This window comes from Trachypithecus francoisi, unplaced genomic scaffold (genome assembly GCF_009764315.1).
Source record: "Trachypithecus francoisi isolate TF-2019V2 unplaced genomic scaffold, Tfra_2.0 Lachesis_group0, whole genome shotgun sequence".
Classification (NCBI taxonomy): domain Eukaryota; kingdom Metazoa; phylum Chordata; class Mammalia; order Primates; family Cercopithecidae; genus Trachypithecus; species Trachypithecus francoisi.
The window spans coordinates 133,538,599-133,553,873 of record NW_022681453.1 but is presented as its reverse complement, the minus strand read 5'-3'; the positions used below and the strand labels follow the sequence as shown (position 1 = coordinate 133,553,873).

The window sequence follows — 15,275 nt, the reverse complement described above, 5'->3', positions numbered from 1 at the left end:
CTCCAACAGAGTCTTAGAGAACCACTCTTAGGTGGGCAGATAAGGTTTTCCTACTTCCGTTTTCCTGGTGGGAACAACCTTGATTCTCTCACTTGAAAAAGCTCACTGTGTTCTCTTGGTGTTCTGGGTTCCAGGACAAACAAGCTGCTGCCAATGCAAGTGGATGGAGAACCCTGGATGCAGCCATGTTGCACGGTGAGTCTTGCCAATCTTTGAGACGGGGATGAGCAGCCTTATTTTTGAGCCCTTTTAGGCACTGACTTAATATGAAATCACTGAATCTCAGAGTTGCAGGGATCGTGGAAGACTATCTAGTGCAACCCCTCTTCCACTTTGTTTATCCACCCACTCATTTACCTGCCAGCTCTTATCAAGCACCTGCTATATGCCAGACACTGTGAGGCACCGGCCACAAAACTGAATGAGACATAGAACTGACTTCGAGGAGTTCACAGTTCTAGTCAGTGAATTCTGAGACTTCATCTACTGTATCCTGGACAGCCTCAGCTTGAATCATGTCAATGGCAAGGAATTTATTACCTCAAGAGGAAGACTGTTCTGCTGATGAACAAGTCAAATTGCTTCCTTATGTGGAAGCCAAATCTACACACTTACCTTACCTAGAAGTTGGTAGGGTAGCTCCTCTGACTGCTGGAGCTCCCGGGAGAAAATTCCTCGCAGAGCACAGACATGCCTCCCAACCAGTGCACCCACAGCCCTGATAACCTACTTGAAAATTCCACTGAATGAGTCACCACACGGGTTATCTATTTTGTTTATGGCACTATCACCCAGAACATAGAACAGTGCCTGGTTTGTAACAGTTGCACAATAATATATGTCAAATGATGAATAAAAGACTGAACAAATGAACTAACAAAAATAGAGTATCTCCATTCCCAGACTTACTGTATTCGTTAGCTCTCCTTTTAACACCAGTACAGGAGCCATGCATCCTTCCTTCTTAGAGTTTGTCCTCAGTTAGAAACGCAGCTAGAATCTCTGTGGTGAAGAGCAATCATTGTCCTGGCTTTCAGGGCCTCTGCTGGGATACTACATGTGTAATACCCTCAATAAGATTGCAGCTATGCAAATTTCAAAAGATAAAGTGGAGTTTCTAAGCTTCCTCACTCTAGTGAAGTATTCAGATATTTTGATCACCTGCTATTTTGAGCCCTTTAGAACATCAAGTTGTCTTCTAGAGAGAGGGTTTCCTGAACCTGCTGAGAAAAGGTAGCATCTTCTATAAAGTTTATCAAAAACAGAAATTTCTCTGCAAAAATCTTACCTCAATCTTATGAAGACTAAGAAAAAAATGAAAACACACTATATCAAATAATGGCTTTCCACCCTGCTGGAGTTAGGATGGATGGAGGGAGTTTCTACTGTTTATCATTTGATGGAACTGAATTGAGAAGAATCTATCCAAGCTCCTCCTATCTCCGACCCCCCTACGAAAAAAGGGTGGAAGAAATCAAATGCTCTCCTACCTGGTTCAGTCCTAGCTGAAAACTGGATTGCTATTCCTATAAATTCAAGCACTGGATTTTGAAGTAGCTAAATACTTCTCCCTATGCCCACACACACCCTTCCTCCATACCAGCCTTTAGAGATTACAACTCACTGTGAAAAAATTTGTGAACCAATGATTTCATAGTTTGAGGTCCAGAAATCCATATGTAAAGGTATATTCATCTGCTTTGACTGCCATAATAGAATACCACAGACTGACAGCTTAAACAACAGAAATTTATTTTCTCACAGTTCTGGAGGCTGACAACACAAGACCAAGGTGCCAGAAGGGCTGATTTCTGGGGAAGCCTCTCTTCCTGACTTCCAATGCCCGCCTTCTTGTTATATCCTCACATGGCTTTTCCTCTGTGTTTGCACACTCCTTTCTCTTCTTAAAGGAACACCAGCTCTAAGGGATTAGGGCCCCACCCTTGTGACCTCATTTAACTTAATTACCTCCTCAAAGGCCCTATATACAGATATAGTCACATTGGGGGTTAGGGATTCAACATATGAATATGGGGGGGACACAATTTAGTCCATAACAGAAGGTAACAGAAAATCATTCTTAAACTTGCAAGGGTTAAAACTCATGTACCCCTTGTTGAAACATCTTCTTGAAGGTATACACCAACTAAGAAGTGATTCAAAATTAAAGCCTTAAGAATGGACTATCACAGCCCAAAAGAACTTTTAGTAAAAATGGAAACCACTGAAATTAGAATGAAGTTTCCAAAAACCTGCTAAATATGGTTATGCAACTAAATGCAAATGGCAAAAATCATTCTTTGAAACTGAAGACATATCATGTAAACATTAATAACCTGTATCCCAAATCTAAGATTATATTAACAAAGGCCAAAAACGCAGGAGACACTGCTGAAGGAATAGTAAAGATACGTGAAGTTTCTCATTGTCTCTCTTCACTTTGATGATAAAACATATAAATCAGAAGGTAATTTTAATAGGTAGACAATCACTAGTGAAACTAAAAAAGGGTGCACGCCTTTCAAATCTGGAAGAATTCAAAATATATAAACTCTATTAATGTAGCATAGGATAGAAAGCAAAAAATAAGCCAACATTTAAAAATTTTTTGAATCAAGTCGAATGATGTTAAGACTATATACACACACACACATATATGCACATATATATATATACACACATATATTACACATATATAAAAGAAAAATAGATGAGTTAAAGTTCCCTATTAAAAGACCAATACTCTCATATTGAGTTAAAAATGAAAATCCAAATATATGTTTCAAAAGATACATCTAAAACGAAAGGTTATACATATGTATATATAATATATATCTTCTTATTTTATTTTTTATCAGGTACAGAGAAATTAAAAGGAAGAAATAGTAATGTTAATTATGCTAATTTTAGACAAACTAACCTTCCCATGTACCTAAAGCATAAAGCAGAATAAGTAAATGCATTTTTTTTTTTTTTTTTTTTTTTTTTGAGACAGAGTCTCGCTCTGCCACCCAGGCTGGAGTGCAATGGCCGGATCTCAGCTCACTGCAAGCTCCGCCTCCGGGTTTACGCTATTCTCCTGCCTCAGCCTCCCGAGTAGCTGGGACTACAGGCGCCCGCTACCTCGCCCGGCTAGTTTTTTTGTATTCTTTTAGTAGACACGAGGTTTCACCGTGTTAGCCAGGATGGTCTCGATCTCCTGACCTCGTGATCCGCCCGTCTCGGCCTCCCAAAGTGCTGGGATTACAGGCTTGAGCCACCGCGCCCGGCATTTTTTATTTGATAAAAAGTACACTCAATTATGAGATATAGTGGTCATAAAATGTTAGATATCTAATAACAGAATAAAAATATATACTGTGAAAAAATAATATCAATATATATTCTGAGAAAAGGTTGGTACAGAAGAAGTTGACAGATATTGAGAAGCTTTAAAATATTTGTTTCCATCTTTGAGGCTAAGTAGCCAAAAAAAAAAAAAAATGCTTGGATGAAATAACTCTATAACTCATAAAGAAATCAAATATCATATTTGTTCAAGCATTCATATTTACCAAAATAGATCAGAAACTAGTTTACAAGGCAAAAAGCACCATAAAACCCAGTTGCAGAAATTATAAAGGTAATTTTCTTTGACCACAAAGTAATAAAACTAGAAATTACTAATAGAAGATTAAGTGAATAAACAAAATTTAGTCACTTGGAGACTTAAAAATTCTCCTAAACAAGAGATTTATGAGGAGATCAAAGCCACTATGGTTGATTACTCAAAAAATTATAAAAAATAAGAAGGCTCTAGTTCAAAAATTATAGGATATAGCCTAAACTATATTTGGAAGTAAATTCAAAGCCTCATAATCTTCCATCATATAAAAAAGAAATAAAATTAATGAATAATACTAAAATTAGAAGAGCAACAATAAAACAATCTTAGGAGAAGCAGAAGGAAGAAAATAATAAAGATAAAAGTAGAAATTAAATAATTAAAAACAGGAAACTCTAGAACTATTTCTTAAAATATGTCAACTGTTTGAAAATCTAATTTTTAAAAGAGAAAGGAATCAAAGATATTAAAATGTAAAAAACATAAATGTAATATAAAAATATAAATATAACTGTTTCCATGGCTTTATTTAAATATAAAACAAGGCTGGGCGTGGTGACTCATCACCACGCCTATAATCCCAGCACTTTGGGAGGCTGAGGCACAAGGATTACTTGAGGTCAGGAGTTTGAGACCAGCCTGACCAACATGGCTAAACCCCATCTGTACCAAAAATACAAAAATTAGCCAGGCACGGTGGCCCATCCCTGTAATTCCAGCTACTTGGGAGGCGGAGGCAGGAGAATCCCTTGAACCCAGGAGGCGGAGGTTGCAGTGAGCCAAGATCACACTACTGCACTCCAGCCTGGGTGATGGAGTGAGACTCTGTCTCAAAAAATAAATATATATAACAAAATATATAATCATCTTGATTCTAATGAACTTGAACATCTTAAGAAGATGAATGAAAATCCTGGTAACCATTAATGAAATCAAATTATTTCGAAGAATTACAAACTAAATGATCTTAAAACAGGTGGCCTTATTGGGGAGATCTTCCATACTACTAGGAAATACATACTTAGGTAAACTATTTCATAGTATAGACAACGATGGAAAGCTACTGAATCTATCTTGTGAAATGAAGACATGCAATAACCTAACAAAAATTACACTTAAAAATAGAAAACTATAGACCACTCCCAAATATAAATATGACATAAGAATTATAGTTAAAAGTATTGGTAGGTAGAATTGAACAATGTATTAAAAGAATCATTCACCCCTCTGAGCATATCAAAGGAACAAAAGAAAGTCTTCTAATAGTTTAAATAGAAAAATTACATGATAAAATAGATGACCCAAAAGTATTCAATTACATTCAACATTTCTGATTTTTAAAGATAAAAACTCTTGAAAACTAAGATCAGAAGGCTTCTCCCCCACTAATGAATACCTTTGTTAAATATATGTTAAACCATAACCAATACTTTACTTAATAGTAAAACACTAGAGGAATTCTCACTAAAATTATGAACCAGACATGTATTTTTAACATTGGAAATTTTAGCCAATGCAATATATACTTGAAGCAGAAAAGAAATATAATTATTTAGAAAAGAGTCAAAACTGTCATTATTTGTAGGTGGTAAGATTTTTTTTAACTCTACAAACAATGCAGTTTCTAGGATGTTTTATAAAAGAATGCTGAGAAATAACTTCTCACAAGATATTAAAATAATTATAAAGCCACAATAATTTGAGTAACATGCTATTGGCATGATATTGGATAGATAAATCAATAGTACAGAAGCAAGCCTTGAGAAACCCTAGTATACATAAAAGCTAATGAAGGAAAGACAAACATTATAAACTAATTAGATAGGAATGAACAGTGTAGTATACAATATCCAAGAAATTGCATTTCAGAAAATGTCATTATATAGAACCTCTCACCTCAAACTATATTCCAAAAACAAAACCAAAACAAAAAAAAACCCTCCAATTCAATTACAGAATTAAATGTTCCTAGCTACCAGAAAAAAATAGATGATCATAATTACACTGTGGGTAGGGATTTTCTAAGGAAAAAGTGGCATATTTGACTATTAACCAATTTTAATTTCTACAAGTCAAAAAATCAATATGAAATTTTTAAAAGACTAAGGACAAGATGTTTGCAATCGCTATCCCAAAGATCAGGTTAATTCTCACAAGGTATAAAGAAATGAGCTATTAGAATCCAGTGGAAAAAAAATACTAACAATGCAATAGTGAACAGAGAATTCATAGAAGAAGTGCCATGGGCTAAAAATCTATGAAATAATATTTAATATCACAAGTTTTTAAAAAGGAATAAAAGATTTTTGAATTAAAACAGCGAGAAAGCTATGCCATGTTTCACTTACCAATTAGCACAGCTTTTTTGTTTGTCTTAATATTCATTGTTGTCAAGGGTATGGGGAGACCAGTACACTCATACAGTGAGGCAAGAGTATCGACAGTTAACAGCCATTCTGAAAAGCATGCAGACCCATGTATCAAGAATTGTAGTTATAAATATCAATATACATTGATCTAGTTCATTTACTTTCACTTTTAAAATTGTTCATATACTTCTGGGAACTTATTCTAAGTAAAACACAGATTACCAGAAATACAGAAAGATTGATATATAAGAATGTCATGTCTATATTACTCGTCATTGCAAAAAGTTGGAAATTTCCTAAAAATTTCCTTAAGCCCAACACTCAGGGAAAGGTTTCAGCTGGGCACAGTGGCTCACGCCTGTAATCCCAGTACTTTGGGAGGCCGAGGCAGGTGGATCACAAGGTCAAGAGTTCAAAACCAGCCTGGCCAACATAGTGAAACCCCGTCTCTACTGAAAACACAAAAAATTAGCTGGGCATGGTGGCGGGCACCTGTAATCCCAGCCACTCAGGAGGCTGAGGCGGGAGAATCACTTGAACCCTGGAGGTGGAGGTTGCTGTGAGCCAAGATCGTGCCACTGCACTCCAGCCTGGGCGATAGTGCAAGACTCCATCTCAAAACAAAAACAAAACAAAACAAAAACAAAAACAAAACAAAAGAGGCCCATATTTGTTTATATATGTATATACAAAAGTTATATATATTTATTAAGAAAACTTGTCTCATTATTGTAACACTGTAAGATGATCTTTCATGCTTCACCATCACAGTTAGGGGGCATAATTTGAGCCTCAAAATTCAGAATCTTCTCCCAGAATTAGATGATAGCAGAATCTCAAAGTCAAAGATGATCCTAGTTATCTAGTCTGGTGATTCTCAGACTTGAGTATGCAGCTAAATAACCTACAGGGGTTCTGAAACACATATTGCTGGGCCACATCCCAGATTTTCTGGTTCAGTAAGTCTGGATGCCAGAGAGTTTTCATTTCTCACAAGTTCCAAGGTGATGCTGATGCTGCTGGCCTATGAGCCACACTTTGAGAACCAACGATGTAGTTGAACTTCCCAACTCATCAATAAATCCCACACTTCTTCCCCACCCTCTGCAAAATCTGATTGATTGTCCAGTTACATTCTTTTGTTTTTTTGGGTTTTTTGTTTGTTTGTTTGTTTGTTTGTCATGTTATTCTCCAGTGTAGAATGCCATCTCTCACGCTTCCTCATTTCTTCATGTGAACCCAGTCTTTCTGCCTCCCTTTAAAACCCCACACCAGCTGCCCTACCTGTGTCCATGACCACATTTCTCATAGTTTGCCCTGAACTCAACCTGCTCATCTGTGACTTCTCTACCCACGCCCTTTTCACCAACACATTTCCTTTCCTTCCTTCAAATTTTAAAATTATTTCCTCCTTGTTCCCATCAGACTTTTCTCATTCCATGCCCACCTTGTTTTGGACGCCACTTGGTTTAGCCGAGATTAATTTAAACTCGTTGATGGTCTCTGTGTTCAAGAGTTCTTCTGTTGTTCCCTGTGGTCACACTGTCATTTCCTACAATGCGGTAAAACCCACAAGAATGAGTTCATAGGTTCTGTTTCTTTGGACCTCCATCTTTCTCTTTCTCTTTCTCTGTAAGACAAGGATTTCACTAACTGTTACTTTCCATTTTACAGTTTACAGTGGGCTTTCATTGACAATCTATTATTTGATCTTTGTGAGGAAAATAAGACAAATGTTATCCCCCTCATTTACAGTTCAGTAAGCACTGGCTCTGAAGATTCAATGATTCGTCTGAATTTTCACAGCAAAGAAGTGGAAGTGTCTGGACTCAAACCCAGGTCTTTGAATTCTAAGTGCTTCCTGTTCCCACATCATCATCCTACTCTGAGCATTATCATACTTAATAAATATTGTGGATGGACTGATAATGTAGATTATTAAGGTTGCAAGGCCACACTCAAGTAGGAATTAACTATTTCAAAGTCATGACCTGAGGATAAGGTTGGGAAGAAAGGCAAAAATGAGAATACATCGGTGTCTTTCACTTCCAATTGACTTAAAGTTTACAAGAGAAAACACTTATAAACCCTAAAATTTAAAGAAAAAAAAGTTTTAAAAAGAATTTAGGCTCTTCCCTAGAAGGCCAAGAAAAGAGGAAATACCTAAGGCACTCACTTGGGAACTCTCCACATAATGTTGCTTAGTCAGAGGTCAGACCAAAGTCTCTGTCACTTGATTGACATCTCAGCACTGCCTTGGCAGGAATGACCAGGAACAATGGAGGCTGGGAATCTGAAAAACTGGGCTCTAATTGTTCTGCTGCTCTGTTTGTGAACTTAGGCTAGTCTAATGGGCTCCTGCAGAGGGGTCGATTGAGTCCCTGAGGTCTCCTCTGGCTGTGACATTCTGAGAGTCTGTGAATACAAGGACACAAGACAGGTGTGAGCTGATCACCACGTGGGAAGGTCACACCTGTCTCTCCAGTGCTTCCGCCCCTCACTCCCAGCCGTGCCAAACTCCAGGCCCAGTCAGGGTCAAGTTGCCAATTTTGAAGCCGTTCAAGGACAGTTGTCCTTCTGCATGGGGCTCCTTCCAGCCTGAAGCTGGCCTTTCCTTTCTCTGTGGCTCACTCTCCCTTGGGCTACTGAGATTTGCATGCCACTAATTCATTTCTGCCTCTTTGCTTTTAGATTAAAATTACTCACAAGAACCAAGCGCCCATGATGATGGGGCCTCCCCAGAAGAGCAGCTTCTTCTCGTTGAGGAGGAAGAGCCGTTCAAAAGACTAAACAGTGTGCCAAACACCAGCTAAACCAAGAGAGAAAACAAGAAACTATAATGCACACTCACACACACATTTATTTGCACACTCACACATGCACACACATGCACACTTACACACTCTTCTCTAACCAGCGGAAGCAAAACCACCCTTCGGGAAGAAAACGTCACCTTGCCATAGATTCTATTTCAACAGTGGGTATACCCGTAACAGAGCCAGTGCCAACAAAACATTTTGAATGGACTTAGGGCCCATGAGGGTGTGGCTGGCTCATGCAGCAACCTCCACATTCCCACAGGCCTCGAGTAGAATTTTTTGAGACTGAAGAGAAATCCCCCTTTCTTTCTACCAGCCCTGCAGGTTCCTCACGGATGCTTGTGAGGGGCAGGCTGCAGGTTTCCTGCCTATGGTGAGATCGGATGTGGCCAAGGGAAAGAGCTCTGGTTCCAAAGAATTTGCACAAAGGTCCCTCTGTACAGAGACAAAACAGCCTCCAGCTCTCACAGCATAATCCTTGGCAGGGCTCAGCAGGCGCACGTTGGTTTCTTGGTCGTCCTTTGAGTGACAACTTCTCCCTCAACCTGCTGAGGAGGCAGAAAGGCCATGGAAAGCTGTATTTCCATTCTTGGGTTTCTGCACCATCAGTGGGCACTTGTTATTTTCCCGGAGCCTTCTCCTGGTGGCTGTATGTTTGTTTAGAGGCGGCTCCAAGAGCTCCCAGAGCTGCCTGCACAGCACACCTTAGATGTGGTATTTATTTTCTTAGTTCTGTGAACACCTGGGAGGGAAAGCAGAGAAACTGGGATTTATTTTTCAAATTGGTGTCATAATATTGTGTAAAAAGGGAAGAAAAAAAAAAAACCACCCCCAGCTTCTTTCTTTTTCAAGCCAAAGCGTGTTTCCTGTTTGAGTTCCAAGCCCTGGTGGCAGACTATTCCTGAAGGCAGAAAAGATGGGAAGGAAGGAACTTTGCTAGGGAAACTGGGAAATGGTTACCTCCTGCTTCTTTGCACTCACCACTCCCAGAGTATGACCTGAAGGACCTTCTGATGGTCTTACGTGTGTGTGTATATATGTGTTTAGCCTATATATTTATATATATATATAAATATTTATTTACTGACGGACTTTTCCTGATTGAAAAAATAACAGAGGTAGTATGAGACAGAAAGTGGTAAGGAAAAAGAAGGTTCTTACTCCCCCACTCCACTGTTTCATTATCAGGACGCATCTCCCTGCGATGATCACAAGGGTTAAGGGGAATGAAAGTAGCTCCCTATTATGAATGAAGAGACTGACAACTCCTATTCTGGATCCTCAAAACAAGCATGAAAGACTTGCTGGGCTGGATTTACTCTCCCATTTTTCAGATAAGAAAATTGAGTCTCAGAAAAGTTCAGAGACTTTTCCATGGTGTCTTGGCTAATGCAGCTTGAGAGTAGGTGCCGTTACAAAGATATTTAATGGAGAAAAGAACCCATGCATCTCAGAGTAGGGTCGTTTCCGGTCACTGAAAAGTGACTCCACTTGGATCCAGGTTGCCAGGGAGGAACAAACGTACAGCACATGCGTAGACGGGATATGCCCACACAAGAAAACGAGTGCCTCATGCTGCTTCCCAGAGGTTCTCTCTGGCCTGAATGGAAAAGAAGTTGGTCTGAGGTCAAAGGTACTAAAGAGATCATCAGATTGAACTCTCCACATGTCACCTTATCATGGTCATCATAGTCTCTTAGTTTGGAAACAACCTTGACTGCGGGGATGACCTCAGTGGAGAGTCACAAGGAGGACTGAGGCATCTTCTGCAAGATACTGCCAGCCAGGACAGAGGGGTCTCAGCAGAGCTCAGTGCGCTTCATTCAGCAAGTGCCAGCATTACCATCCTTTCCCAAAGGCAAGGCCGCTCAGAGCTTCACTGGGCCTTCATCCCTCTCTGAGATTTCTCAGTGGAAACTTGGACCCATTTGATATCACTCCGCTGAGCTGCCTCTAATCTCCTTGCATTGGACAGGAACTTTGGATAAGGAAGGGAATATTAAGATTGTGTGTACAAATGGCACTTAACTGTGAAGGACCATCTAGGAGCAAGATCTAAGACCATTCTGCTCAACCTAATAGTGCAGAATGCTAACTAAGGGGAAAACCAGGCCACCTGAAGTATATCTTTAATGATGGTATTCTTGGTGATGGGACCAACAAGCTCCAGAATTACTACAGGTACTATCTTGGAAGCCACTTGATTCTGAAACTGAGGCAGGTTCAGGTTTGGGGTCACTGATTCTAAGACATTTACAGAAGTTCATGCATGTGTTTCAGCCAAGTTCCCCCAAGATTGAGGCTATTGAGACATGGCACTATCAACAGGTGAAATTGATTCTCAGAGACTCACAAGTCTCATGAAGGGGCTGTGCAGAAAATGGCCCTTACCTGCTGTACCCTAGTGCACAAGACTTGCAATATTGCTTGAGAGACATATCCCAAGTCCTTCTTAGAGGCATGGAGTATAACAACTTCAGTGGAATTGCACTTCCAATTTGGTAACCTTAGTAAATCTTGTGTTGTTTAATCATGACTTGCAAATCATCCTTTAAACACTATGACTGTGGTTTCTTGTTGTGGAGTCCCTCATCATAGTGACCCTCATAGCAACCTCTGAGGTTAGCCGAGAAGGTATTATTATCTCAATCTCAATGAGAAGAACAAGGCTTAAAGAGGTTTAGTGACTTCTCAAAGCCACATGGTTAGTCAGGGGAGAACCTAGTCCCTTATTTCTTATTCTGATTCTGGCCATGCTACAGACATGTTCTCACCTGCCCCCCATGCTTCTACCCCAATAGCAATAAAAACTGTAAAGCAGGAACTCTTTAGTACATTGTGTTGTCCCTAAACTGATGAACTAGGAATTGTGTTCCATTATGGCTTAGTCTTTTTGGAGTTTCCCCAGTGTGTTGAGAGTGGAGATAGACCTAGTAGGATGATTATATTCAGGTCAGAGACCAGCTCCTCTCAAGAGAGTTCTTTCCACAGATGGAAAAGATACGTTAAAATTGCCAAATAAATTAGGAAATACTTGGCAGAACCTGGAAGAGCCTCCAGACTGGCGTTACATAACATGCATATACATTATACATATGCACATTATATAAGGTGACATAGTACTTAATGTGCTGTATATATTATGTAAATTACATATTTGTGAGTAATCATGATAAATATAGAGACCCACTAATCACTTTTTTACACATACTCAGTGACAGATTAGGAAGTTACTTTGCCAGAGAGTCTTAAAACTTACTCTCTTCTGCTGCTTTGGTTCCAACTCCTGCCAAAAATAATTGAATCAACTTTTCCCATCTCTAGCCCCCTCTTCTCTTGGCCAAAACTCTCAGTTACCTCCTGTCCCAGCTAGTCTGTGCCTTCCATGCAACACTACACAATTGGGATCCATAAAAATAGAATCACGGGGATGGGAAGGATCTAGATGCTCAGATCCCCTATATGTCAAGCCTACACCTCGGCACTCCCAGGCAGGTGCATGCCTAATTCTAGTATTAAAAGAGGGGGAGTTGGGGGAAGGAAGAAGAGTCTACCAATCTTCCAAGGAAGGAAACTTCACAGTCTTCCTTGGCCACCAGCTCCAGGATCTAACAGTAATCAATCAAGAAATTATTTCAAATGTTCAGTCTGAGTCCCCACAGCATATCTGAAACCATAACTTCCTAAGATGTGTCTCCCAAAACACTAGTATCCATCAAATGTTCCATGAAAAAAAGAGTTCTGTGGTCAAGTGCTAAATCTTTTCTGGGAAGTACATAGAGAGTCTCTGAGAACTCCTAGTAAAGAACCATAGAGTCCTTTATTTGTCAATATCTATAGATTAGAAAACACTGCCTTAAGACCACCATTTATTTTGTTGTTGTTCTCAGTGGAGGTGGAAACAGGCAAGTAACCATCCTCTACAATAATATCTCAAAAAGTGCTTTTTCTAGAACAAGAAGTCTCCATTCTTTTTTTTTATTTTTTTGGCCGGGGTGGGGGATGGAGTTTTCCTCTTGTTGCCCAGGCTGGAGTGCGATGGCGCAGTCTCGGCTAACTGCAACTTCTGCCTCCCAGGTTCAAGCGATTCTCCTGCCTCTCTTGAGTAGCTTGGATTACAGGCGTGTACCACCACGCCCAGCTAATTTTTGTATTTTTAGTAGAGACGGGGTTTCACCATATTGGCCAGGCTGGTCTCGAATTCCTGACCTCAGGTGACCCACCTGCCTCAGCTTCCCAAAGTGCTGGGATTACAGGCGTGAGCCACCGCACCCAGCCAAGTCTCCATTCTTACGACACTTTTTCTTGTTTCTTTATGAGATTGTTTGTCTATTTTTATTGTTCCCCTCTATCCATCTTCAAGCAAGAATAAATGATTAGGCCCTTTGTTTCCTGAGTTGGGAAGGGACTGGAAAGGGGATTGAAGACAAGAAAAAATAAAAGGGTAGGCGTGATAGCAGATAGAGATCAGACTTTATCTGTGTAACTCCAGAGAACAGAATCAGGTCTGAAAAACACAGTTGTAGACAGGTTAACTTCTATTCAATTTAATAACTGCTCCTGGAGCTGCTCTAATATGGAAAGGACTGCCATGTGCAGGAATGAACATGCACCTGCAGTTATGGGAAAAAGCTTTGACCTTGTTGGATGGGAAACCAACAGTAACTAATCTACCTTACCCCAAAAGCTATTTAAACTGTTTTCGTAGGCATTAATGTTAAATCAGTAAATTTATTAACTCCTTTTGAACAGCATTTCTTGGTGTCCCTTATTTTCTGAAAGAATGAAAAATGACTCCAAGAGCAATTTCTGGATTGGGAGTACTGACCATTTAGACCAGTCTTGGACATGGCAGGATTGACCTGACTCACTGGCACCCTCAGGGGTCGCTGGTGGTGGTTGTGATTGCTCCTTGGTAGCTCTGAGAACTTAAAAAAATGGATTATAGTATTAAAGTCAAACAGATTTTGCCTTTCTACCGAGGTCCATATTAGCAGTTTGGAACTTCTAATTGTAAATATCAGACCTGTATCAGACTTGCAATAGCAAGGAAAAAGAAACTATCCTACATCTCAAATTCAAACAAGTTTTAAATAAAACAGGAGAGCAGAATTGTACAAACTTTCACATGGAGCCATTGATTTTAGCTCAACTTGATGTTCTACCATATTAGAGTGCATCTTTCAACTTTCTGCAATAAAGAGAAAACAGGAAAGGGAGATAAGAAAGGAAACTCCCAGCCGGGAGCGGTGGCTCATGCCTGTAATCCCAGCACTTTGGGAGGCTGAGGTGGGCGTGTCACGAGGTCAGGAGTTCAAGACCAGCCATGAACAACATGGTGAAACTCCGTCTCTACTAAAAATACAAAAATTAGCTGGGCTTGGTGGTGCATGCCTGTAATCCCAGCTACTCAGGAGGCTGAGGCAGGAGAATCGCTTGAACCCAGGAGTGGAAGGTTGCAGTGAGCCGTGATCGCGCCACTGCACTCCAACCTGGGTGACAGAGCAATACTCTGTCTCAAAAAAAAGAAAGGAAATTTCCATTCATTGCTTACTAGGTGCCAGGCACGGTGTCAAGGTCTTTTCATGTACTTTCCCTTTTGATCTTCAGAGCAGCCTAAGATATTGGCATTGTACTTTTTTACAGATATAGAAATTCATGCATAGAAAAGTGAAGTACTTTGTCCAACAGATAGCAAGTGACAGAACTAGGACTTGACACGGGTCTGTCTCATATGAAAATCTATGCTCAGACAGGTGCAGTGGTTCACTCCTTCAATGCCAGCACTTTGGGAGGCCGAGGTGGGTGGATCACCTCAGTTCAGGAGTTTGAGACCAGTCTGGCCAACATGGTGAAACCCCGTCTCTACCAAAAATACAAAATTAGCCAGGTGTGGTGGCACACACCTGTAATCCCAGCTACTTGGGAGGCTAAGGCAGGAGAATCGCTTGAATCTGGGAGGCAGAGGTTGCAGTGAGCCAAGATCGTGCCACTGCACTTCAGCCTGGGTGAAAGAATGAAAATCCCGTCTCAAAAAAAAAAGAAAGAAAGAAAGAAAAGAAAAAAGAGAAAGAAAATCTACGCTTTTTCCACTATATTTTAGTGCCTTTAAAATTCTATTCTAATTGTTTCCAATCATACTAGTATTCTACTTGAAATAATATGACATTGACAAATTGATATCCCATCTGTTTAACCTCTGTATAACTAGCTAATCATGTTCCTACTGAAGAACTTCCAGTGCTTGTTCATATTAAAACTCAACAGCCTCCATGGACAGCTGGATCCCAAAACCCTGGCAATCAAATCAGCAGCCATCCCTTCCTCAATCCTCAATGTCTTCATGTTCTAGCTGAATGCAACTCATTTCCCAGAACTTACACCTAATAGATTTTTTTGTTCAGCTCTGTGAGTGGGAGAGCAGCAAAGAGCCTTCTCAGATTTAAATGCCATGGTCAACAGTGACTGGCCAGCAAAGGGAAG

At 40.0% G+C, this 15,275-nt stretch overlaps 1 protein-coding gene across 7 annotated transcripts in view; it reads left to right on the top strand.

Annotated features, from left to right (window-relative positions):
* Positions 1–11,616, top strand: part of DGKG (diacylglycerol kinase gamma) — a 217,004-nt gene extending 205,388 nt beyond the window's left edge. For 3 of the 7 annotated variants that reach the window (XM_033211966.1, XM_033211963.1, XM_033211970.1), the window contains 2 exons: positions 135–195; positions 8,665–11,616. In XM_033211966.1, the coding sequence (XP_033067857.1) occupies positions 135–195; positions 8,665–8,763 (160 nt within the window). In that variant the 3' untranslated portion in view covers positions 8,764–11,616. The remainder of the gene's footprint in view (positions 1–134; positions 196–8,664) is intronic. The other 4 variants (XM_033211962.1, XM_033211965.1, XM_033211964.1 and 1 more) reach the window with 2 other exon arrangements.
* The last annotated feature ends 3,659 nt before the right edge of the window (positions 11,617–15,275 follow it).